General features: G+C 33.3%; 1 protein-coding gene across 1 annotated transcript in view; it reads right to left on the reverse strand.

Annotated features, from left to right (window-relative positions):
* The window catches only part of Gpr158 (G protein-coupled receptor 158), a 411,653-nt gene that overhangs the window by 162,683 nt on the left and 221,017 nt on the right, over positions 1-27,953 (reverse strand). The window contains exon 4 of the mRNA XM_076832133.1: positions 21,284-21,507. Within this exon, the coding sequence (XP_076688248.1) occupies positions 21,284-21,507 (224 nt within the window). The remainder of the gene's footprint in view (positions 1-21,283; positions 21,508-27,953) is intronic.

A 27,953-nucleotide genomic window follows, 5' to 3' on the forward strand; every position in this document is an offset into this window, starting at 1 on the left:
CTTTGTAACAGATTCCAAAGATACTTAAGAGAATGAAAGCTGAATAAAGAATTTAAAACAATAGTTTTTTAAAAATAATGAATTTAAAGAGAATACAGAAAAACAATTGAAGAATAAAGGAAGACAATGCAGGATATTAATAAGAAATTCAGTAAGGAGATGAAGAATTTGAAAAAGCAGAAATCTTGGGAATAAAATTCTCAATAAATCAGATTAAACAGCAACAACAGACTTGAAAGCCTTACTGACAGACTAGATCAAGTGGAAAAAGGAATATCAGGGTTTAAAGACAGGCTTATGAATTATCACATATATACAGTAATAAAGAAGAAAATAAGAAAAAATTGAACAGAACATATAAGAGCTGTGGGACTCTCTTATAAGAACAAACTTAAATATAATTGGAATATATGAGGGAGAAGAGCTACAAAGTAAAGGCATGGAAAACCTATTCAGTGAAATAATAGCAGAAAATTTTCCAAATCTTGGAAAAGACATGGACATCCAGGTACAGGAGGAATTTAAAAACCTCAAATAAACTTAATCAGAAAAGAACCTCTCCACAATAGATTTTAGTTAAATTGCCGACAAAGAAAGAATATTAAAAGCTGGAAGAGAGAAATGCCGAGTCACAGATAAAGGCAAATCCGTCAAAATAACAGCGGATCTGAAAAGAAATCCTGAAGGCCAGGAGGGCATCAAATGATACATTTAAAGTCCAAAAAGGAAATAAACACCAACCTGTATTACTATATCAAGTAAAGTTATCATTCAAAATTAAAGAAGAAATAAAGACCCTATAAGATAAGCATGAGTAAGGGAATTCATGACCACTACAGCAACATTACAAAAAATATTTTAGGAAATTCTATACCCAGAGGAAGAAAAATAAAAATTATACTCATGAGAGAACAAGAAAGAATAAATCTCATTAGCATAGTAAATAAGCAAATGAGAAGTAGGAAAAATTAAAACATCATTTATACAAAAAACTATCAAACCTCTACAATGAATAAGAGGGGGGAAATTAATAGAGTATTCAAAACAAGTAGAAGAAACACAAGAAAATGATGGGAAAAAGTACATATCTTTAGTAATAATACTGAATGTAAATGATCTTAATTCTCTAATTAAAAGATACAGATAGGCTGACTGGATTAAAAAACAGGACCCAACAATCACTGCTTATAAGAAACTTGCCTATTAGCAAAGACATACACAGACTGAAAGTGAAAGAATGGAAAAGGATATTCTAAGCAAGTGGAATTTAAAAGCAAGCATGAGTAGCTCTACTCATATTTGACAAAATTGTCATTGTGTCAAAATCAGAAGACACAAAGATGCTCACTACATATTGATAAAAGGAACAATTAATTATAAACATAAATGCAGCAACTGTGAGAGCACCCAATTTTATAAAACAAACACTACTAAACATTAAGGGATAGACAGACCCCAAGACAATGTGACTTCAATATCCCATTCTCATACAATTCATTCAGACCAAAAAAAATCAACAAAGAAAGATCAAACAGATCAAATGAGTTTAACAAACTTCTACAGAATATTTCATCCAATAGCTGAAGAATCTACATACTTCTCATCAACACATGGATCTTTTTTTTTTCAAAAAAGATCACATTAGACAATAAAGCAAGTTTTAACCAAAAAAAATTTTTAATGAAATAATTTCTTGCATCTTATTAGATTATGAAAGAATGGACTAGAAATCAACAGCAAGAAAAACTATAGAAATGATAAAATATCTGGAAATTGAAAAATATACTTTTTGAATAAATAGTAAGTCATTGAAAAATGGAGGGGGGATAAAATATTCCTAGAATAAAATAAAAATGGAAACACAATGTACCAGAACCTGTGAGATTCAGCAATAAAAAAGGCAATTCTAAGAGGGAATATATGAGTAGCTACATTAAAAAAAAACAGAGATAACAAATAAGTAACAATAACAATGCTTCATCTCAAGTCTCAGAAAACAAGAACAAACTAAATGCAAAATTATTAGAAGAAAATAAATGATAAGCATAAGGCAGAAATAAGTTAGAGAATAGAAACCAATATAAAAGACCAATTAAAAAAGGAGTTGGTTGTTTGAAAAGTTAAACAAAATTGACAAACCCTAGCTAAACTAACAGAGGGGTGGGGGTAGGGGTGGGGGATTGAAATAAATAAAATTAGAGGTTAAAGCAGGACACTATTTCAAAACAGATACCACTGAAATTCATAGGCTCATTAGAGAACACTTTGAAAAAATGATACGATAGGAAATTGGAAAATCTAGAAGAAATGAACAAATTTCTTTCTGCAAAGAAAAGAAAAAAGTCCAGGACTGTATGGATTCACTGCTGAATTTTACCAAATTTTTAAAAAGAAATAATACATGGTCTTTAAAACTTTCCCTAAAATAGAAAGGAAACAAACAATTCCAAACTCATTCTATGAAGCCAGTAATACCCTGCTACCAAAGTCTGGTAAGGATATGACAAAAAAGTAAACTATAGAACAATATTCTTGATGAACAACAAGACAAAAATCCTTGATGAAATACTTGAAAATCAAATTTAACAGAAAAGCCATATTAAAAAGATCACGTATCATGATCAAGTTGGTTGTATTCCATGGATGCAAGTATGATTTAACATGCCAATCAATAAATGGAATAGAGAACATAAATGGACTTAACAATAAAAATCATAGGATATATCAACAGATGTAGATAAATAATTGTACAAAATTCAATATTCCTTCTTGGTAAAATACCTGAATATATTAAGCACTGAAGAATCATACCTCAACATAAAAAGGTAAGCCCACAGGCAATATCATACTGAATATGTAGCGGGGAACCCTGAAAGCATTTCTGCTAAAATCAGGAACAAGACAAGGGTGTCCAATCTTTCAACTCCAATCCAACATAATTCTTGAAATTTTAGAGTTATCTGACAAGAGAAAGAAAGAAAATGATCCAAAAAGGAGAAGTCAAATTACCCCTGTTTTCAGATGAATTGATTTTTATTTTTTGCAGCCCTAGAAGGGAGACCAACCTAATTGTGCTTCAGTTCTACAAATGCACTGACAACTCAGTGTTGGGCTGCCCAACTCACCCTGTTCCTCACAGTTGCCTATTTCCATTTTCCTCCCCAACCTCATCTGGCTAACTTTAGCTTACTCAGGTTTCAGTTTCATTGACTTCTTACACAATCAAAGCTGTTTGTTTTTTGATTGCTCCCTATAATATCAGGCAAAGTGTCAGACACAGTTTTAAAAAAGACTGTGTGTGTGTGTGTGTGTGTGTGTGTGTGTGTGTGTGTGTGAGAGAGAGAGAGAGAGAGAGAGATTTTATTTGTTTTCTTTACTTATTCTCAGCCTATTTAGTTTTATTTCTTTTAGAAATTTAAGATTTTACTGATATTTATGAAAACATAAATCAGAGAACCACATATGCATAAAAAATCAAGAAATTAACAAAAATAAGCTCAGAGTATCCACAGTCTGTGAGAACCTAGGAGTACCATAAATACATAGCATTTTTTATGACCTTTCAGTTCATAAGTCACTCTCCCAACCACAGATAATGCCTTTAATCCAAAGGGCATCATAAAAACAAATAAACCAACAAAGAATCCATTTGCTATTATTAAAACTAACAAAATATTGTTGGATTAATCTTCTCTTAGATGCTGATTTAAATATCACTATAATACAAAAGGTTTGCACATGTCTTATGGCTGTTGTAGAAAAACTGTTGTATTCATTTGCTGTTGAATGTTCAAATCAATTCATGTCAGAATCTGTTCATATCACCTGGTTGTTTACAACTGCTTTTGGCAGACACAATTTTACAGTAACTTAATACAATAAGCAATAGTCTAGAATTTGATTTGAGTATTTCAACCATGGAATAATTAAATTGAATGTTTCTTGTTTAATTAAAATGAGCATAATTGTACATGTAGTCATTAATATGAATAGATCATATACTAGACAAATACAAGAAGTTCTATAATAAAAAGCTACAGATAAAATACAATCTGAAGAGGATAAAATAGAAAAGTCATTAAACAGACTGGATTCACTAATGTTGAATCAATTCATAACCTATCTAAATTATTTTCAAACTCTATTTTTACTCTGCTTTTACAAGACAAGAACTCTCCCATCATGGGCCTGTGGTCTGAAAAGTACATATTGGGAAGGCTGTTTTCAGACTTGTAAAATTTACAAAGATTTTGTGATTTCCTGACTCACATAGATCTATAAATAGAACTGAATACTTATTTCAGCATTAGTTCTGATACCAGCATAATAAATAAAATCAGCACAAATGGACATGAAAATTATTTGATTACTTTTTATTACCGAATCTTAAAATACAAATTCCTTAAGTAATACAAATTTTTCAATAAAATCTGAGTACAGGGTCTTACAGTTCACCCCTCTTCTCCACATCCATTCCCTGGGGCATGTTTTTCCTTTCCAATAGCATCAGTTAATACTCTGCCATGTAACTCAAATCTAACTCTAGTTCTGACCTCTCTTCTGAGTGCCAGTCCTAACTCCACAAACTAGAGGTCCATGAATGACATAAACTTAGCCTGTCTAAAATCAAATACATGTTTATTCATTGACATGTATTCCTTTCAAATACCCTCTCTTGGTTAATGGCTTCACAACTCATGTAGAAAATAATATTATAAACTTGATGGTCATCCTAGTCTCTCCTCATTCTCTGTCATCATCATTGCTAATATAATGTCATTTCCACTTCCTACTGGTCTTTGGAAATCATTTGCTTTCTTCTATTTCTAGTGTTGCTGCCTTAAATCATGTTTTTAATAAATTTTCTTGGAAATAATTCTAACAAATCTATAAGTGGTCTCTATACTTTTAGTTTCACACATTCTAAGCCATCTTCCACATTCAGTCAGAGAGATTTCTGCCAAATACAAATGTAACCACGTTGTTTCCCTTCATGAATCACTTGGATGTTCTCCTATATATAAATCCCAGTTTCATAGGTTAGCATTAAAGCTCTCCATATTCTATCCCTTACTAACCTTTACACCCTCATCAAGCAATCCACAGCTACATGCTGTGCTCCATCCACAGCCATTCTTTGAATATATTGTACTCTTTTTAATCCCAAGAACTTTATAAATGCTGTTATCTTATCTATAAAATTCCTACATATCTTTGAGAGTTTCAAAACTCACTTTTTCTGGAAGACATTCCTGATATTTCCATTTAGAATAAAAAGTTACTTTCTCTGTATATCCATTCCGATCTATTGTCTCACTTATTTTTAATGTGTTTATGTTTAACTCTTTCACGAGTCACCTGGAGCTGCTTGAAAATACCTCACAAAAAGTAGAGAATGGATTCCTGTTACATTTATAAAAGGTTTTGTATTCCATCTCAAGCTTGCACATTAGCTATGGTATAGATATAGGCTGCCTCCAAACAGTTATTAATACCAACATATCATAAACTGGATGAAGAATGTAAGAGGTTTTAGGGTGACTATTTAGATATAGTGAAGTGGAGGACCCCCCTTGAGAAGTTTAATGATCTGGAGCTTTTCAGTAGTGGACCAGAAGCATCCATTATGTTTTTCTAGGGAAATCTTTATCAACATCTCTAGCAATTAGAGAAATTCAAATTAAAACTGCACTGTGAAAATATCTCACTCCAGTCAGAGTGGCAATTATCAAAAATACAAGTAATAATAAATGTTATAAAGGATGTGGGGGAAAAGATTCACTGGTGGAAATACAAATTTGTACAACCACTATGGAAAGCAGTATGGATATTCCTAGGAAAACTTGCAATCAAACCACCATTTGACCCAGTTATCCCATTCCTTGCTATATTCCCAAAGAACTTAAAATGAACATACCACATTGACACAGCCATATCAATGTTTATAGCCGCTTAATTCACAATAGCTAAGCTATGGTACAAACTTAGGTGCCCTTCACAGAAGAATGTATAGAGAAAATGTGATATATACACACAATGGACTATTACTCCGCCATAAAGAATAATGAAATTATGGCACTTGATGGTAAATGGACAGAACTGGAAACTAATCATGCTAAGTGAAATAAGTCAATCCCCAAAAAACCAAAGGCCAAATGTTCTCCTTCATATGTGGATGCTAACATATAATAAGGGTGTTGGGAGGGAAGAATAGAAGTTCATTGGATTAGACAGAGGGATTAAGGGAAGAGAGAGGGGATGGGAATAGGAGAGACAGTAGAATGAATCAGATATAACTTTCCTATATTCATATATGAATACACAAGCAGTGTAACTCCATATCATGTACAACTGCAAGAATAGGGTCATAATTAGAATGAGTTCTGCTCCTTGAATGTATAATATGTCAAAATACACTCTATTGTCATGTTTATCTAAAAAGAACAAACAAAATTAATTAATTTAATTAAATTTTTTAAAAGTATGCTAGTGTAAAATTCAATAATTCAATTTCTTATAGAAGAAATTTCCTTCTGGACATAAAAGAAAGAATCAACTTTGGGAATTGGAATCAAGTGATGACATCATTCCCCATGAGGGGAATTTTTTCAATTCTTTTAAACACACACACACACACACACACACACACAGAGTTTTTGTACTCACAGAGCATTCAGTTTTGGGGGAAAGACATACATCATAGACTGAGATAGAGGAAGTTTTTCTAAATCTGTGGTTCTCAACCACTGGAAGTAATTTGTTCCCATCAAGAGATATTTGACAATGCATCTAGTGGATAGATTCTAAGTGGTTGAAGCCTGGAATACTACTTATATCTCTCCAGAACAAAGCTCTTCAGAGGACAGCTCTAGTCCACTGTGAATGGTGCAGATGTTTAAGAAACCTTGCTCTACAGGAAAACTCTCCAAAACTGCAATGGGACATAGAGAAGAAATCTGACCAGCACTGAGGGATTAGGACAGGCTTTATTGATGCTGGTAGATAAACTGAGATTTGGAATATGTAAAGGAGTAAAAGGAGGAGATGATTAGGTGGAATGGAAATAAGAAAAGCAACAACATTCCAAATAAAGAACTAGCAGATATCCAATCCCAGGATATCTTACAAGTAAAAGAAGGGCATAGCTGGAGTAAAAAGAAGAAAGGGGAAGGAAGTGAGAGTTGAAGTTGTAATGATAACCATTGCCAATCATGTTGGTTTTTTCTTCTAAATGTGGTTTTGGATACAGCAGTTAAAAATCATCATAGGGTTTTGGAAAAAAGGAACTGGTATTAAATGATGAAAACTGATTTTATAAAAGATCCAGGTGTGGGCTGGGATATGGCTCAAGTGGTAATGCACTCGCCTGGCATGGGTGGGGCACTGGGTTCTATCCTTAGCACCACATAAAAATAAAAAAAATAAAGATGTTGTGTCCACCGAAAACTAAAAAGTAAATATTAAAAATTCTCTCTCTCTCTCTCTCTAAAAAAAAAAAAGACCCAGTGTGGTAAAGGAGATGTGGATGAATACAGGAAGATACTATAACAATCTAGGAAAGAGCTCTTGGACTACAGTGATGGCAGAGGAGAGAGAGAGAAGTGGATCAATTTGAAAGTACAAAATTGACAGGACTTTGTGTTTGATTGGTTGTAGAGAATGAAGAAAGAGTAGAGTCAAAAATTATACTGTGGTTCTTACTCCCAGATATATGGTAAGGTGATCCCTGACTCACAAAAGAGTGAAAGCAGAGTAAATTTTACAAAAATCCACACACTAATTTTAAACATACTGATGTACTGATATACAAACAAAGATATCAATTAGGCAGTTGAGGATATGGGTCTGGAACACAGAGGTATCTGTGGTTGCCCAGGCAGAGAAAACAGAAGAAAGGGCATTGGGTTCAATTGAACTTGAGCAACCTCTATCATTTAGATGTGATTCTCATCTGCTTTTGTTATGTCATGTCTTTTTGTTATTTCCTGTATTTCTCTCACTGGTCAACCATTAGTGTTTGCCTTCTGCATTACTGGTTAATTTGTTACTGTCCATTACTGCTCATTTACTTTTAGTCAAATATTCCTCTGTTTGCTTATTTGTGTAAAATAAAAAATAAAAAGTCCACAAAAGTCCTTTCTGGCTTGTGCAGAGTTAACTGTTTCTCTTAGTCACTTCATACTGCTAACATCCAGAGCAGTTCAATAAAGGACTTTCTTCCACATTTGATTTCTTTTAGAAACAGATTTCACATTCCTGCCCTCTCTAAATTCATAGATATTTTAAAATAAATTTCCTTTATAGCTATTTTTTATGGTCTGAGTTAAACAGCTCACAAATTTAATTTCACCAAGGGAGTTCTGAACTGAATGGTGCCCCTTCTCTCTCCGTTCATGCTCCATTGTCCCTGAAATTCACAATCTTCAAGGAACATAACTTTCCTTGATTTTACTTCTCCCTGACCAGGAAAAGCCAAAAATATTCATTAACTATGATAGCCACAAGTTTTAGTATTTATATAACTGTGACAAGCACAAGATCAATAAAGAAAAGTCTCATTTCTGTTACCCTAGATAAGAAATACAGATTTGGGGGGTTTACATCCAGCCATAGAAAAGGACATAAAAGATTATTTTCAAGATTATAGATTAATGGTTACCAATCCTGGAGGTATTTCACAAATAACTGTGATAATTTAAAAATTACACAAGCATGGATATTGTATTTTGAAACTCATTTGTAAGGTTTGAGAAGGGTTCTACTCATCTTAATTTTAAAAAGATTCATCTGGAATTGATTGTCTATTAGATTTAACTAAGACCTACCCAACACAAGAATATGAGGAATAATTGTCACCTACCAGCAGTGAGTGTCTAATAATAGGGTCTAAATAGGCCAAGTAGTCTCTATCAGTCAGAAGGGTGTGGACCATGGAAAGAATTCAAAAGCAGAAGGGGAAAATTTCAAATCACAAGATCCCATAATAGAAAAACTGTTTATCTTGGCATTGCCAGCACATACTATTCTAATCACTAACTGAATCATGTAAAGAGATACTTTTAAATAGAAGCAGATAGCCAGGGTACAGCAACAGAACCATGACCTTAGTGAAGTATTTGTATATGCTCAGTTAAGGAGAGCACTGAGTAGGAAGAGAAAATTCTATAGAAGTCTAAAAAAGAGTCCTGAAGCTCAAACAAAAAGGTAAACAAATAGTAAATATGGATAATCATAGCCTTCATAGTAATTATGAATTAAATTTCTACTGCCATAAAACAATAAGGATTATGGCTTTTTAAATTGGTTTTAAGATTTTGCTATTACTAATCATCTTGCTTCCTATTCTTCTTACTTTTCATAAGGAAAATGGCTGAATAGTTTAGAAATGAGAATATGAATTCTCTAACCTATTTTAAATGTGGTCCTTACAATGGTTAATTTAAATTGTCAACTTTTGGATTAAGAGATGCCAAGGATTAAGAGAGTTATGGAAGTGTCAGTGAGGGTGTGTCCAGGAATGACTGGCATGTGGAATGGCCAACTGAAATGGAGATCCTCCCTAACCATGGGCATCACCAACCAATAGGATGATGGCTTGGATGGAATAAAAGTTGGAATAACAAAGAAGCAGTGGCAGATGGAAGCTCAATTCTCTTGATGGTTGTTGATTGCTGCTGTAATCATTGTTGGATTCTTGCTTCTTCAGTCTTCCAAAGCAGACTTTAACAGTGATTCTCCAGAAGACTAGGGTAGCACCGTTGGTCCCTCGTTTTCTGGAGCTTTAGTCTCTTAGACTGTGCAGCTACTGGTTCTCTCAGCTCTCCAGCCTGCACATGGTCATTGTGGACTATCCAGGTTCTGGTTTCATAAGTCAACCTAATAAGTCCCCTTTTTATAATTATACTTCCTGTTGATTCTGTTCCTCTAGAGAACCCTAATATTGTCCTAGAGCTAAAAAGTTACTGAATTACTATAATGTCAAAATAACCATATCTGAATATTATATTCTGAAGTAGAAAATAATATATTCTGTTTAAAATCTCTCAGCAGTATCAAAAATATTATTATAATTAAATTTAGAAATTTTTAAGGTGAAATGATTTAAAAAGTGGAAGATCATGAGAATGGGTAAATACACTTTAAAGAAATTTTAATTTCTCAAAAATTCTGCACTTTTCCAGGATGTTTGTAAATGAAAAATAGTCACTTTGCTAATTAGCATTACAAAGATAATTAAAGTTTCAGAGACTTTGCAAAGTAAGATTAAAAAGTCAGTGAGAATGCTCTTCTCTTGAACTCAAATTTTTTCATGTGAGCTTGGTCTTCTTCCAAATGAAACACTTATCCTACTATGGATAATTAAAAGGGAAAATGGAAACCCATGTTCAGCTTCCACAAATGTCAATTAGCAATCAATTAATGGAGCTATTGTTTGAGAAACTTGTTTTCTCTTTTACTGGCTATTTGGCTACTATAAAGGAACCCAGCTGAAGGCATGGTCAATACTATTTTTTCTTGAAATAACCTAACCATACATCTCAGAGTAAACCAGAGTTCAATTCAGTCTGAAGATGGTGGCTCAGGTTCATGTGCTCAGTCAGTGTTCAGTCCATTTCTTTTCTCTGATCTATGATGAAGAGATACCCAAGAGGTAATCTGGAGGAAGAGCTCGTATCTACAATTGAGGTGAAACCCCAGAGAAATCTCCCTCTTAAATATTGCAGAGAAGAAAACCCATCAAGAAGAGGCACAACTTTTGCACTCAGGAAATCAGATTATATAATTATAAGTATATAAAGCATGCTTTTTATGGACTTGGAAGGGAAGGGTAAGACAGATCCCTAGATTCATGACAGATATCACTAAAAATCTCCAACGGAAAGGAAGCCTTAGAGCCCTGTGATTTTAACTGGTTGAAGAGTGAAAGCTAGAAGACAAAAAACACTTCAGATCCCAAACAATCTTGGGAAACAGTATGAATGATCTCTTCAACCCTTCAAAGGATGGCTTATGACCAGTGTTTGAGAAACACTGATACAAGAAATTAGTAAGAGACTTCAGAATGCACATGGACAAAATGCACTGTATATCACCAGTGAATGCTTAGCACCAAGAAGCAAGGTACTGAGACCAACAGCTTAATGGTAGAACGCTTGCCTTGCATGTGTGTGGCAATGGGTTCAATCCTCAGCACACATAAAAATAAATAAATAAATAGATAAATAAAGAAGATGGAAATTGAACTAGGAAACTTATAGTATTTTCAGAGAGATGACACTTTTTTAGGCTTTCCAGGATGCTGTCTGAATTGTAACTATTCAACTCTATCATTTGAGTATGAACTCAGAGACAGAGAAAACATGCAGAAAAACACAGAGAAAAAGCAAGTGTGGTTGTATTGCAATTAAACTTTAGGAACACTGGCATTTGAATTTCATATCATTTTCACATGTCGTGAAACATTCTTCTTCTTTTCATGACTTTTCAAAATAGAAAGCAATACACAATTTGCTTATCTCTGCTATATTGGAAAATATGACTTAAGAAATAAAGCCCTGGCTTTACTTTTAATGAGGATGAACCTAAGTACAGCTATACTCTGAGCTCCTATGACAGCATTGGCTCAAGATGCCATGCAGTTATAATACTTGTACTGAAGAATTATAAAATATGCTCTTTTCATTGAATTTGCAGGATATTTTTTATTTAATTATGAGTAAATTGGTTAACAGACTGACCTCAGGAGTATTGTTAGGCATCAATTTTTTTCATTTTTAACTGAAGATGATAATTACTGTTATTTCTTTTCCTCCTAGGGATTCCTCTAAAATTAATTAATGGTCACACATTTTAATGCTGGAAATGTACTGAGCAAACTTGAAGAGTGAACATTTTCAAATTTGCTTTAAGAAAAAACATAGGGGCATAAAGCAAAATGCCACTTGCAAAATATTTGCAATTCCTTAGAGGATAACCATTTAGTTAATATAATTACCTATATTAATACTTTCTGTCTTTACTTCCTCTTAACAGAACTTACTTTCCTTCCTTTCCTCTGTGCTTTCCAACTTGCCCTGGGTCCTCAGCAATCCCTTTATGTGCACTTGGACTTCCCCTTTCCTTCCCACAGTGGCTATACCAAATTTTCAATAGTTTTCTCAAGTCTCTATCACACTTTAACCAAGAACACTCAGTAAATTACCTTGTGTCAAATTCCAGTCAAAAAATTTAAGCTCAAATTTCTTTTACTTTGTTGTTTCAACACAAAATTATGAGTATCTGCCCAATCAGCATCATTGCTTCTATAATCACAAATGAAGTACAGATCTTCTGTCCAAAATAAATAGCTTCACCTGTACTCAGAATAATATTCCCTTCTGCTGTTCATGGATCCTTGCTGTTTATTATTCCATGTTTCCCTTATATTTTTCAACCTGCTCTTCTCCTTTCCTAACAATTTATTATTATTATTTTCTATCTTTAAAGATAAACAAAACTCCGTGAACCCTCACTCTGTTGTTTGGCCCATTAGATCATGCCCTCTAGCTGCTTACCCTAGCAGATAGAGAGAAAGCATATATTTGCATTCTTTACCTTTCTATCTCCAATCTGCCTCTGAGTTCACTGAAATCAGACTTCTGCTCCTATTAGTGCTCAGAAATGGCTCAGACAAAAGTTTTCAATAACTCCATAATCAAACTAATAGATGCAATGCCATTTGGAATTTACTGTAAATTGTGTATAAGGGCATGACCTAATTTTTCTATATGAATAGGCAATTGCTTCTGCACTATTAAATGTGATCCAAATAAAAATCTCAATCTAATAGAATTCTAAATTTAACCTGTTTTTTTCCAAATATTATATGGAAAAGACTAAAAATATACAAGATATTTTTGAACATCAAGACTATGAGCTACCAAATACTTTAGTCCCAGTAACAACATAATAATTAAAACAGTGTGGTATGACCACAGCAATGCACTATTTTAGGCCTTGCTCTTCTTGATTGCTCTGCATCATCTGTTATGTTAACAACTCCCTCTGTTTTGGATCTCTTTCTCCTTCCTTGTCTTAGTAGGGTTGGCTCATACTTTTCATTCCTCCATCTCACTGGCCCTTATTTTCTTCTATCTATTCCAAAGATTACTTAAAATGTCCTTTTTATCCAAAAATTCCATCTGGTAAAGCTCAGAATTTTTTGTTTTTAACTACTATCACTGTCTAGTCAACATGCTATTTCTCTGCTTCTTCCCAAAAGGAAAGATTTGGGCACGTGTTTTTTCTACTTTCTCAAACATTATATAAAAATGCATGGCTAAGGTTAACAATAACCTCTATGTTGCCAAATCCACTGCATCTTTTCCACCTTCATTGTATTCCATCACTCAGTAGTAACCAGCACAGTTGGCTGTTCTCTACTTTTAAACACTCTCCTCTCCTAAATTTTGTAATAAAAAAATAATCCAGCTTCCCTGTCATCTCTTCGGCTACTCCTCAAATATTCAAAGGGTTCTTACATTCTACTTTACTTTAGAACATTAAAGAGTTCACTCCTATGTGTTTCTTCTAGTTTTCTCTTTTCTATATTTCCTCTGTGGATAATCTCATTCCCTATTACAGCTTAAATTCCTCTATTTAAAGTATTCTGACTTGTAATTTGTAGTTCTATCCCCTCCTCCACTGTGCACTGGCTTGTGTATCTAAACGGCATTCATTCCACTTTGATTTCTCATAGGCAGGTTAACCCTCAGGGTTCACAGATAAACTAGAGGAGGCTCAGGTAAGGGTAAATTTCAGATAAACAATAAATAATGCTTGAGTGTCAGCCCTGTGTAACATTTTGCACACATTTATACTAAAACTTTATTCATTGTTTATGTGAAATTTCAATATAACTTAGAATCTGGTATTTCCATTTGTGAAGTTTGTCAAGCTTAGCTAAACTTAAAATGCCTAAAATGGAACTTCTGATTTTTCCTTCTCCCATTCTTCAAACAACTCTCTTCCCTGTTTCCTATCTTCCTAATTTTACTAAATAATACTATTCTTCACCCAGTTCCCCACACTATAAACCTCGGGGAATCAAACTTGATCTTTCTTTTCTTCCTTACCTCCTACATCAAATTCATCACCAAATTTTGTCAGTTCTATCTTCAAGTCTACCTCAAATTTAGCCACTCTTCCCTATTCATATTGATGCCACTGCCTCCACCAAGACCTCTCCAAACTACCTCTCCAAACTCACTCCTAGCCAATCTCCCACTCTTCATCTCCTCTATCCATGATGGCCTCTAGAATTCTCCAAGCTTCTTCACATTTTGGCACCATCAGAGATGTGGCTTTCCCTTTCTGGAACACTAGTCTCCCACCACTATTATTCTCTCTCCCCAACCTGGTTATCCTTGAGAGCTCAGATTAAATTTTGTCACTCAGAGAAGTCCTTGGAAACAACCACACCTGAATAAATTTCCTCTTGCTCTATTATTCTCTCCAGTTCTACTGTGCTTTCTCTACTTTCATTATTTTCCTCACAGCACTTACCACTATATACATAAGTGGTAAGATATATATAGATCTATCTATCTATCTATCTATACACACATACACAGATATAAAAATGTATGTATGTATAAATATATATATATATATATACACACACATATATGTGTGTGTGTATGTGCGTGTGTATTCACATTTCCCTATTAGACTCTGAACTTCTCATTCGCAAGCCAGTATCTTTTTTGAAAATCTGCTAAATAATAATGAACAAATGTTTAATGAACACATTAATTGGTAATTGTGCAAAGTCCTTTGCTTACATAATATTTGATGGACTTAAAAAATCAACATGCTAGGAATTTGGAAAAAAACACCAATTATTTCTCATAATATTTTTTAAATAGCAGGCAAATTACTATAACTAGTACATTAATTTTTAAAGCTATTTTTAACCTACTTAATAAATAACTGGCTTTATAAATAAACATAAGTAAATGCAAGTGCCTCAAGAGAACCTGGTAATTGAGGTCTGGTAATAATTAAGTATTTTATATCTCTGAAGACATATACAAATATGTTACAATCACTTTAGATGCTCTTCATAATTCATAATTAGCATTGCTGCCACCAGATGGAGTAGAAGGTTATTTAAATGATGTTTCTTAGGCAGCACACAAAGAAAGAGGTTCCTTCTTGTATTTTTTCTATTCTTCTTCTTATCTTATTTACCCTTACTACCACTCTTACATTCAGATACTTAAACACACACACACACACACAAAAAAAAAATTATTATATAATTTGTTCCTTGGGTTAAGGGGTTAAGAATGCCATTAAATTAAAAAATGTGCAAAACAGAAATAAGCAGAGCCAATGAACTTATAAAGTCATAAGCTGGGAGTGTGGAAGAACTTAATTTATTTATTTTATTAGTGGGTATATTATGAATGAATTGGGACATTTAAGGATTTTTTAGTTATTAATATATAATTTTTATTTTTTCAACTTAGTTGTATATGACAGCAGAATGCATTTTAATTCATCGTACACAAATGGAATGCAACATTTCAATTCTCTGGTCATACTCAGTATAGATATGCACCAATTGTGCAATCATACATGTATCTAGGATAATGATGTCCATCTCATTTAAGTTTTGATGAGGCAGAATATAGAGAAAGAAGGAATCATGCCCATCTACAGTTTACATTACTATAATTGGGCAGGGTTGGCTGGGTCTATTTGCTTTAAAATTTAAGATCAAATGGCACTGTAACATATGAGAACATAGTACAGTACAGTAGCTAAAAGATATAATAAGTTGTAAAGTCAAACAAATTTGAGTGCCAATTCTAACTTCCCCAAGTAACATTGACCAGTTTCTTAAGATAATTTGCTTTGATTTATTCAAATGTAAAATGAGGATAATACCCAACTTAAATGGTGGCCATAAGAATTCCAGAACTTCAAAGTCATTCAATATCACATGATACTATTTCATTTTGATCATAGCCTGATATATTCTTCTTTATTGCCTGTTATCACTAGCCCCACATTGGAATAGAAACTCCTTAAGGGTCCAGCCCTTGTTTATCCTGTTCATTTTTGTATTCCAAATATAGGTAATTCTTCTAAAGCACTTAGTAGATGCTCAGAAGATGATGAATGGGAGGAAGATATGAAGGAAGGTAGGTGCCAGTCTGACTGGGCACAAATCACAAGCCACTCAAGCAGGAACAAACTTTATTTCCAGACTCCACCAGCACACTCCACATGCTCCCCGGGAACTCTCCCAACGCCACCCATGCGGCCCCCAGGAACACCACACACCATCTGGAACTCCCTCCACTGGGCTGCAAGCATTCACTCTCAGAACCCCCGAGAGAACTCAACGGGAACTCCAAAGTAGCTGGCGCCCAAGGCAGACAGTAAAGGTCTAATATACAATTGAATACACAGCCTGTTTCAATTCAGCATCATCTAGTCACAGCAATTATACACAGCTTAACTTAATATCATCATCTTAATGGCTGCCTCGCAACCAATACTTCTGGCAAAATGCCAGGGGCCATTCCAACTCGCTGTGGCTCTCAGCAGGTAGGCAGAAAGAGATGTAGGGAAAAGAATAAGAAAAGGGAAGGATAAAAACTAGAAAGTGTCATACACAATACCTAGAAAGTTAAATTTCAATAAGTGGTGGAAATGTTTTAGTGAAGTGGATGATTTAGTACTACTTTAAAACCATTTCACCCATCACTTAGTATTTTACAAGATCACATTTATGAGCTATATATTTAAATATATGAATGACCTAACACAGTTTTGAAGATGCAATTGTTCTCAGTTTGTACTATCAATAGTGCTACAATGAACATGTATGCATATATGTATATATTTGTAAGATTTTCTGCATATATATAATTTCTTCAGTGCAGACATCTGGTATTTTAGTAAAACTACTCTGAATTTTTAAACTTATTACTCATATGCCAAATTTCATCCAACCATTCTAGCCAATTTAAAACAACAATCAACAATGGATGGTAGTATCTACTTCCTAAAAACTTTATAAACATAGAAAATTATTTTTATAAAAATATATGTCATTTCTTAAATTTGGAATTCTTAATTATGCATGGAAATACAGAATTTTTATATTTCTTTTTTATAATTTTCTAAGTAATAATTTTACACATTTTTATTGGTTTTTTTTTATATAATTGATTCCTAAGAGGAGTTTTGTTGTTGTTGTTTTAGTTTGTTTTTAAATAAAGGATGATAATCCTTTACTATTACATGTCTCAAACAATTTATCCAATTTGCCTTTTAATTTTTTAAAGGTATAATTCTAAAGTTTACCATTTATAATTCAAATGCCCAGTGACCACAGAAAGCAGACATTCCTGATCACTAAAAAAGTACTTTAAAGGAAAGTTAACCTACAAATGAGCTAAATAATTTCTGCAACTCTGAAATGCGGCTGAAGAACTAAGCTCTATTTTAAACTCTTAAAATTTTTTCTTGTTGACTAAATACATCAAGGAGTACATATTGTAAGGGGGGATTAGAAACCATGTTTTTTTAAAGATAAATATGGGCAGTGGCAGTGGTTGCACAACATGGTTGCATTTAATGCCACTGAAGTATATAAATAAAAATGGTTAAAATGATAAAATTTAGATATTTTACCATAATTAAGAAGTGATCTATCTATATTTTATAAAAATAGGCATTAGGGCATCATAATTAGCCTAGTAGAATTTCATTAAAAAGTCAGTTAAAACATCTTATTTCTGACTCCCAAATTGTCATTGTTATTAACTCCCTTGTCAATTTCTAATTTAAAAAAAGAACTATTACATAAATATCATTGAAGATGTAGCATAGTGGTAGAACACACCTGAATTCAATTCCTTAAACCACCCCCTAAAAAAAAAGTTTGCTATACTACTGTACATTACTAGAAGAGGAATTGCTGAGTCATATCATAATACAACTTTTTGAGGGACTGCCAAAACTATTTTCCAAATGGCTGTACTATTTCACATGAAATGGCAATGAATGAAATTTTTAGTTTCTCCATATCCTCAACACTTGTTACCAGGATTTTTGTATTATTTATTTTGTGCTATGCTAGCTGGTATTATGGGCTTTATTTGCATATTATTAATGACTAATGCTGACCATCTTTTCATATGTACACTTACTTGTATTTTCTTAGTAGCAATATCTATTCATATTCTTTGCCCGTTTTTAAATTGGTTTTGCCTTTTTATTGTTTAGTTATAAACATTTTTCATATATTCTGGATACTATTATAAATATTTTCTGCCATTCTATGGATTACCTTTCTGCTTTCTTAATAGTGTCCTTTGATCCCCAAAGTTTTCAATTTTCATGAAGTTCAGTTTATCTATTGACTCTTTGGTCATTGTGCTTTTGATGTCATATCTAAAAATCACTACCTAGTTCAGGGTTCTGAAGATTTATGCCTATGTTTTCTTGGAAGAAAAGTTTATTAGTTTTGGCTCTTTCATTCAAGTCTATATTCCATTCCTACTTAATTTTTTTATATGGTGTGTTATCCTAATATTAGAGGCATGACAACTAGGCAAAGAGAGGCTAAGCAATTTTCTCAAAGCCTCACAAATGCAAGAGACTGAGACAGGATTCCAATCTAAATGATGTGGTGGCAGAGTCTACAAACTGACTCACAATTGCTATGTTAATATATTACAACCAGACCTTTGTTCTTTTGTCAAAATAGATGAGTTAATAAATTAAGCAGTGTTTGTTCTTTTACTTGTGAGTGAGAATGTAGTGGAAAATGCCTAGGGAGATATCAATACTACTCCAAAAAGGGTCCTTAGGTTTCTGCTTTAACCAAAGTAACATTGCAAAGACACATAAAAATTATAAAAGGCAAAACCAAAGTTTACATGCTATAAATCTACAAACTCTATACTAGAAATGTTTTATAGTTTTTACAATTAATCCATTGCTTTCAGTAAATTAAATTACAAGAGAAAATGGCATGAAACATTTCCTTTTCTCAATATACAAGATCTATGTTCATTGATTTTATTAACTTACTAATAAGTTACTAAACTTATTATATTACATTCTGTGAAACTGTGTCTTTAAAATGTGACCATCTTCAAACTATAATGTCTATCTATTCTTACTAGTTTGTATCTCTAGAAATTTCACTGAAATGGTTTATAAGGATATCTATTCTAATAATAGCTCTTGTTTGGTCAATAACCTGCCATTTCTCATGATGGTTCAGGGAATATTCAAATTATTAATAACTTTGGCAATGTTAACATAAACATAGATTAAGACTTGTTTTTTCCAGAATTTTCTATTACAGGTTTCTTTTTTTAATATTTATTTTTCAGTTTTAGGTGAACACAATATCTTTATTTCATTTTTATGTGGTGCTGAGAATCGAACCCAGTGCCTCACTCACACCAGGCGAGCGCACTACCACTTGAGTCATATCCCTAGCCCCACAGGTTTCTAATATTCAATATAAAATTCTATCTACCTTGTATCACTGATTCATTTAGCACAAGTCATTAATGATTAAAATCAACTAATATTCACAAAGAATTGTGTGTTATACACTATGTAAATGAATTCATTATGTCAGAGACATTTCAGAGCAGTTCATTAAATATATCTTCTCTGCCACCAACTGTTTTTTTAAACAATTTCATCTAGAATAGAGTATTTATATATTTCCTGATTCCATTTGCCTACTTTTTCATTATATATACAATTTAATAAGGTTTGTTGCAAAAGAAAAATATATTAGTTAAATGAAGACCAACTTGCCTATTTGCACTTTCTTGCTGACTCAAAACTAGATTTTAATTTGTGCTGCATGCTGCTGTTAATGAAACTGTCTATTTAAAATAACTCTTGAAGTCTATAACATTAACATGATGGATACATTCTCCTACAATCTTAACAGAGCCTTTTTTAAAAAAAAGTTAACTTGAGACTTTGTAACACCATTCTTAGAAGGTTGTTTTCTTTTTAAAATTTCTAACTGGAACATTTTATAATTTTGATAAACTCTATAATCTAAACCAATATGTACAACTTTGCCAACATAAAAAAGTCATTTGAGCTCAGAAAAGGCTGAAACTTCAAGCTTAATTTTCTTCCTAATAGCTCCTATAACTTTGTATTATCACCAGAACCACAAATTCTACAATACTGGCTACATATAATCTGTTGGTGACCATTGAGGAAAGCTCTCCAGAAACCTCTACCTTGAATATTTTATTATTTTATTTATTATAATAATAAATAATATTTATTACTTCATTCACCCCTAACTGAGAAGCACAGAATGCTTCTACTACTCTGACGTCTCAGAACAGGACCAAAGCAAGTCACTTGAATATGTACTTCATACAAATATGTACTTCATACAAATATGCAATTATTTGTATGATTCACACATTCTAAGGAATTAATAAAACTAATATTAGAAAGTTGAACAATAACCTTCTATCAAATTTGGTTGTCTTAATATAATCAAAGTATAAATATGTTCTAAAATACTGATATGTGAGTGTGTATTTTAAAAAATCATTTCAAAACATGTTAAATGATGATCATTTTAATGTTTTGTTTTGAATTGAAATTATTGAACGTAGACTATATATTCTGAAAATAAACACAAAGAAATGAAATTGTTTGTGTATCAAATAAATAAAATAATGTTACTGAAGAATAAGAAAAAAAAGTAAGTTCTTCCCAGGATCACTATTATCCTATAAACCAAATACAAGGTCATGAATACATTTTTCAGAGTATAATGTATTCAAAAATTGTTGAGTCCTTTACTATCTTAAAAAATGACTAAGAGAAATAAAAGAAATATTTAAAAAATAACAAGTCTTCTATATATGAAAAAAACTAACAATACATTGAGTATAGGTAGAACAAGTTCCCGTCAAGAACAAACAGAGATGTAAAGGAGAATGCTTCAATGCAATGAAGCACTAGAGCCACATGCTAAATGTTGGTGTTGGGAGCAGGAGGATGGGATGTCAATAAAACAAAATATTAAAGTACCATGTTATTAACCATTATTTTTCTTTGGGAGCTAAAGAATATACTTTTCATGCTCTAATTCAATCCTATTATAGAAACATTTTTCTGCTTAGCAGAGAAGTAACTGAGATTGGAAATTCAATTCGCAAAAAAATAGAAGTAACTTTGTACAAAGAAGGAAGATCATAACCAGGGTACCTGGGTTTACCTTTGCTTTGCGAAAGTGGTAGACCACCATCATGCTGATGAAGTCAAGCAGCATACACAGGGCTTGGAAGGAGATGATGGCAAGTCGCAAATACTTATCCTCCTGGACAAAGCATGGGCTGTCATCAGCACAGTAGGGGCAGCCCTCTCTGCAGGGTAAGCAGACATGGGCTTCTTCTGATACATCTTTTGTACTTCCTGAAAAATGATGATCTGGACCCCTTCCTGAAAGTTCCAAATAAAACCATAGTGTTATTTGCACCTCTGAGGTAGGTGAGACAGAGTACAATGTCAAAACACATCTTTGCCTCTTTATTCCTGTTACCATTTATTATAGACCTTTTGTCAACTCTCCTGCTGGGAGAGAGACTTATTTTGCTTTTGAACTCAAAATTCTTTTGATCCCTTTGATTTTAAAATTGTCATTCAGAGTAATTGAGAAAAATTAGCAAAAATGGGAACAAAACTCCTTGAGGGCAGAGAACTGTCTACTAAGTCTCTTATATCATCATCTACCACTCACCACATAATGATACTCCCTAAAGCACAAATCATATTCTATACATATTCATGAAAGAATTAACTAGAAGAATGACAAGAAAGTTGATGTATTTTATGTGCCAAATAAATATACTTAGCACTTTTTAAACTTTTTTACCTAGATGGCACAGAATCCAAATGAGGTTTTGATTGCATCTTAATTTGTCAGGGATCTAATCTACCAAGTTCATTAGATCTAAATTGAATAAAATTGTACTTAAACAACAGTTGTTGAGTGTGCAATTGCCTAATGATGGTTCATCCTTTGGACAGAATGCAATCCATACTTAAAAATTATCATGTTATTTCACACTTCCATAGGATATTTCCATGCTATGCACTAAGTGCAGCTTTTGAGCCTCCATTTAATTTTAGATTATTCGTAAGTTACTAAATGTAAGTTAACTCTGAAGGCCACTATCTAAATGTTATCTTTAATTACTGAATTGACTTTAGCACCAACAAATGTCCAACTAATAACACATACTAAAATACTCAACTATTTCCAACTAGGAACTCAACATAAAAGATGTTAGTGAACATGTACATAGTCCAGTATACAATACAACTCTGTTTACTTAGGAATTTGGGGGAAATGTTCTTCTGGTTAAGAGTGTTTTGATAACCAAGTTTAGCAGAAAGTTTTTATTTCTTTAAACCTTTTTTTTTGAGGGGGGCACATATTAGAGATTGAACCCAGAGTGATTAAACACTGAACCACATACCCAACCCCTTTTTACATTTTATTTTGAGACAAGATCTCACTAAGTTGCTTAGGACCTCGTTAAATTGCTAAGGCTGGCTTTGAACTTGTGATACTTCTCCCTCAGACTCCCAAGTCACTGTGATTACAGGATTCTATGCCTGGCCTATTTCTTTAAATTCTTGTTAAAGAAATCTTTCTAAAATATATTTGTCGGGCTGGGGATGTGGCTCAAGCGGTAGCGCGCTCATCTGGCATGCGTGCGGCCCGGGTTCGATCCTCAGCACCACATACAAAGATGTTGTGTCCGCCGAAGACTAGAAAATAAATATTGAAAAATTCTCTCTCTCTCTCTCTCTCTCTCCCTCCCTCCCTCCCTCCCACTCTCTCTTTAAAAAAAATAAAATAAAATATATTTGTCTATTTTTGATCAGTAAATACAGTTAAAAAAGTATAGTTGAATATTTCTTTGATGATTCAGAATATATTACTATTTAAGGCTCACTACTCTGTTACACAGTGAAAAGTCTAGGATTTTAGTGCCAAGTAGACATGGTTCCCATCCTTAGAGAACTCTGACATTAAACAACTCACTGGGCCACTTTGGATTTTAGTTAACTTATTGATGAAATATTAATTACTTTTGAGATTAAGTGAGATTATTTATGTAAATTGTAATGACTGGCTTTTTAGTCTCTTATCTAGAAAAGGTAGATACAAAGAGGAATTGGGAATTCAGCAATACCTTAAAGAAAGCTATTATTCAGAAAACAAGGAAAGTAGAAGAAAGAAGTAAGGTGTGGAAGGCTGAATGAGTATGCTAAATTCCATTTCAGACAAATTAAGTTTGAGGTCCAACTCATAGTCTAGTAGAAATAATTTAAAAAGTGAGAAATAATTCAAGACTGGATTGTAGGAACCAGATCAGTGACACAGAAAGAGCCTACAGAAAGATCCAGGAGTGGATGAGATAATGGTTGGGGAATGTGAAGAGGATGACACTTGAAATAAAAGTATTTACAATGTCAACACAGAAAACTGAGACTTCCTGGATAATGTTGGAATGCAATCAAATATGATGACTGGGAAAAGGCTAGTAGAGAGTTAAGGATCTTATCCTTTGTTGATCTTTAAGATGGTACATTCCAAAGACTGGTAGGGATTGTAATTAAATTTTCAGGGTTTAAAGAGTAAATAAGTAATAAGATAGACTATTATTTCAATAAATGCTCAATTGAATGAAAAAAAAATAAGAAAAGCTTGTGGTTACTAGGAATAAAGATGGTATAAAAATAGAGTTTGGCTTTTTTTTCCTAACCAAGTGAAATTTGAATACAATGGTAGTCAGCAAAAGAAACCATGACAAAGTTGGGGCAGATATGGGAAGACTACAAAGAAAGAACGTGAGATATTAAGATTGAATATAATCAAGAATACAATTGGAGAAATTAACTCAAATACTTTATCTCTTTTAAAACTGGATAGTATAGGTAAATTCATGATTTTCAGAAGTTTTTTCTTTATTTTTTAAGCTTTTATGCTTTCTGCATAGAGTGGAATTGGTTAGCAAACTATTTTGAAGTAGAGAAAAAATGTGGAAGTCATTCTTATAAAGTCTTATATTTCTCAACAGAGCATATAAGAATGTATTGAAAGTGAGGAAGACCAATTTTTAGGTTGAAGACATGAAAGTCTCAGGTAGCAATATAAGATTACTTGTTGGATAACTTGACAGGTAAAGAATCCAGTTAGGGTAAGAAGGTCTGACTTACAAGGAAACTTCATCAAGATAGTTATTGTAATTTATACAATGATAAGTAGCACAGAAACAAATGGAAAGTATAGAATCAACTGAAGAGAGAGAATAAAGAGGGCTGAACAATGACAGTGTACTAGGATTATTCTCATGTGACTGGAAAAAAAAGTGTTCAAAAGTATGAGTAAAAAAGAGAAGAAGGGAAATCCAACACAAGGCTAATGGAGCTGCAACCTTCACCCTCCTAGGGCAGCTGGTGCTCAAACCTCCAGAAGCCTTCTGAATCTGAGACATTCATTGGGATGAAGTGGATAATAGTTCTCTACCATCAACCTTGCTCATTAATTATGGATCCTGGAGTCATTAACTGCCCCCTCATTTCTAGTACTCATGAGTCTAGAGTACCTCCACGCATCCTATACCATGACTTCAGAAGTGCCACACAGCTGAAAACGAGAAGCATGTTTTGGGGTTCCAGTCTGAGAAATGGCACAAACAAGCACATTTAAAGTCATTCAAAAGTAAAGTAATGGCATTCAAAACATTCATGAAATAGTCATAGCAATGGTTAGAGTTAAAAGGAGAGCCAAACAAGATTCGAAGTGATGAAAAGCAGGTATCTAACGCTAGTATAAACTTGAGGAATAACAGGTCACACACATCTGAAGCTAAGACGTATGAGAGCCTGAGGTATTGAGAAAACATGGAGTTAACTTCGGTACCCACTGCATAACCATGGAGGTGAATACAGAGATTACTGTGCTAAACAAGACAGAGTGGTACTGGATTCACCCACTGAGTATCAGGAGGTACGGAGCAACAAGCAAGGTCAGAGATTAGGAGATGATAAAGTATGAACTCTGAGATGCAGATTTGGGAGGCAGAGGTTGGGATTTCCTCTTCTAGCTAAGATGAAAAAAAAAAGAAGATTAAATTTACCTTCCCATCAGAAACTACCAAAACCAATGAACAGAATATTGAAATGTGATGGCTTTTTCAGACACTGGACAACAGTATTAAAAGACAATGATTCCTAATGTGCAAACACACTTCAAACAATCCAGCTCCCAAAAGTGAAATCAGAAAAAGTTAAATTAATAAAGAAAAAGTATCTATCTATTGTTTGTGTAAGAACCTTTCTTAATCCAATCTTCAGTTTCTTTCTTCAGCTAACTAGAATAATATTTTCTCTTTGACTTAAGAACCTCCTGGCTACATTCAAGCCAAACATTTTATACTATTGACTTTTATTATAAATGAAACTGGAACTTAACCTAAAGTGGTAAACTCCCAGATGGGATAAGGAGAGACCATTTAGTACCTTGACTTGCTCAAACCTGAAAATTAGAGCAGGACATTAACTGATTAGCATATTTGAATTGTTAGTTTTATAGCATGACTACGGTATATTATCATAGTCTCATAACTACTTATGACAAGTCCTTCATCTCTGTAAAATTTTGTGATCATTTTTAGCCAATGAAAATTTGAAAGTTCCTTTTGGTTCAGTACCAAATTTGTGTTCTATTTCCAATAAATCTAAAAACATCTAATTTTCTCCAACTTTTTTCATAATCATTATTTTATTTTCCCTCAATTTCCTATCTTTGTTATTCTGCTGTACCATATATATTTTCATAAGGCACTTCAAAACATTTTTTGGAAGAGGTAGGAGATTAAATATTACCATAAACTGTGCAGTATTTGATAAAACAAAAATTCTTACTCAACAATTTTTTGAATGCTAGATTATATGTAAAGTACTGATTTAGTGAGCTAGATCAATGAGCAAAGAAAATTCTCTGCTTATATGGAATCTGTTTTAGTAGGAAAAAAACAGACACATGACATAGCAGTCCATAAAATAGGCAAAAAAAGATCATATGTCAAAACTCAGGTGTGTTGGAAGGAAAAAAAGGTGAGGTGAATCAAACATGCTAGCAGTGGGAGTCACAATTTTGAAGAAAGTGGGTAGGGTAGGTTCCATTCTAGAAGTGATATTTAGGCAAAGATTTAAAGAAAACAATGAAGTTAGCCACATTGTCTTGTAAGTGAAGAGAATCACAGCAAAGGAGTACAGGATAAACTAAGGTGGAAGCATACCTTACATGTGAAAGGATGTGCAGAGACTCGTGGAGTGAAAGCAGAGTACACGTGGGGTAGAGTAGTAGAAAATAAGGTCAGAGAAATAACAGAAACAGATTGTTCAGTGCACTGTGAACCACATAGGAACTTAGATTCTGCTCTCCGTAAAAAATAAAATAAAATAAAAGAGCTACAGCAGGATTTTGGATAGAGAAGTAAAATGACATGCTTTATGTTGTTTAAGGATTTCTTTGGTTGTATAGAGAATATACTACAGAGGGCAAGGTAGAAGCAGTAAGCTTCAAAACTTGATGATGATTCAGACCACAGTGTAGCAGTAAAAACAAAAACAAAAAAAAAAAAAGGCTGAATTCAGAAGTAGTTTTAAGGTGGAATCAACAAGAATTTCTGATGAATTGTCTACCGTGAAGAGTCAAAGATGAATGTAAGGTGTCCAATGAAAAAGTGTAGAGTGAAGTAATCATCAACCAAGATGGGGGAAATGCATATGAAGAAGGTTTTCTAGAAGATACTGGAAGACCATCTAAGTTCAATCTTAACATATCAGTTTAGGAATGTGTACTGGATATCCAAATTATGATGTCAAAAGGCATTTTGATATGCAAATTTGGGGCTGGGGAGAAAAGTCTGTATTGAAGATAAATATCTAAAGGTCAGAGCTATGAGACTGGATAAGATCACCAAGAGAATGAGTATAGATAGTAAAGACATAGGGCCCTCCAATTTTAATGCTAAACAAAATTTTCAACCAACCAAAACTGTTCCTAACCATACCTCATATTTTAAAAGAGGCATTGCAATATTCTATTGTAAACTGTAAATGCAAAAAGTGTTAACAGAACAAGGAATGTTCTCATAATTTAATTGTAATTTGCTACTAGCAAAGAGCTAAAACTGTTATCTTGATCAAGGTCCTGTGCAAAGGGGGCCTTCAATATGAACTCAGACATAGATATTTGATTTGGGAAGTGATACCTAACACAGAAGTAAAGGGTCAGATAGAGTGAGAGAGAATAAGGGAAGGCAATAAAAAGGGTAGATTATTGAGCTGAATATCACTGTGGTTAATGAGGGCTCAATCCTCCTGGGTCCCCTCTAAAAATGGCATACGATGCCCCTCAGATTTATCTCTCTAAAAACATCAACAAATTACTAGAAACATACAACCTATCCAAACTGAATCAGGAGGACACACACAATTTAAACACATCAATTTCAAGCAATGAAATCGAAGACACCATCAAAAGCCTACCAACTAAGAAAAGCCCAAAACTAGATGAATGCTCAACTGAGTTCCACAAGACCTTCAAAGAAGAATTAACACTAATACTCCTCAAATTATTCCATGAAATAGAAAAGGAGAGAACCCTTTCAAACTCATTCTATGAAGCTGTTATCATCCTGATGCCAAAATCAGACAAAGACACATCAAGGAAAGAAAACTTCAGACCACTATCCCTGATGAACATAGATGCAAAAATTCTCAAAAAAATCCTGGCAAATATCATACAAAAAATATTAAAAAGATAGTTCACCATGATCAAGTAGGACTCATCCCAAGGATGC

This window comes from Callospermophilus lateralis, chromosome 13 (genome assembly GCF_048772815.1).
Source record: "Callospermophilus lateralis isolate mCalLat2 chromosome 13, mCalLat2.hap1, whole genome shotgun sequence".
NCBI classification, from domain to species: domain Eukaryota; kingdom Metazoa; phylum Chordata; class Mammalia; order Rodentia; family Sciuridae; genus Callospermophilus; species Callospermophilus lateralis.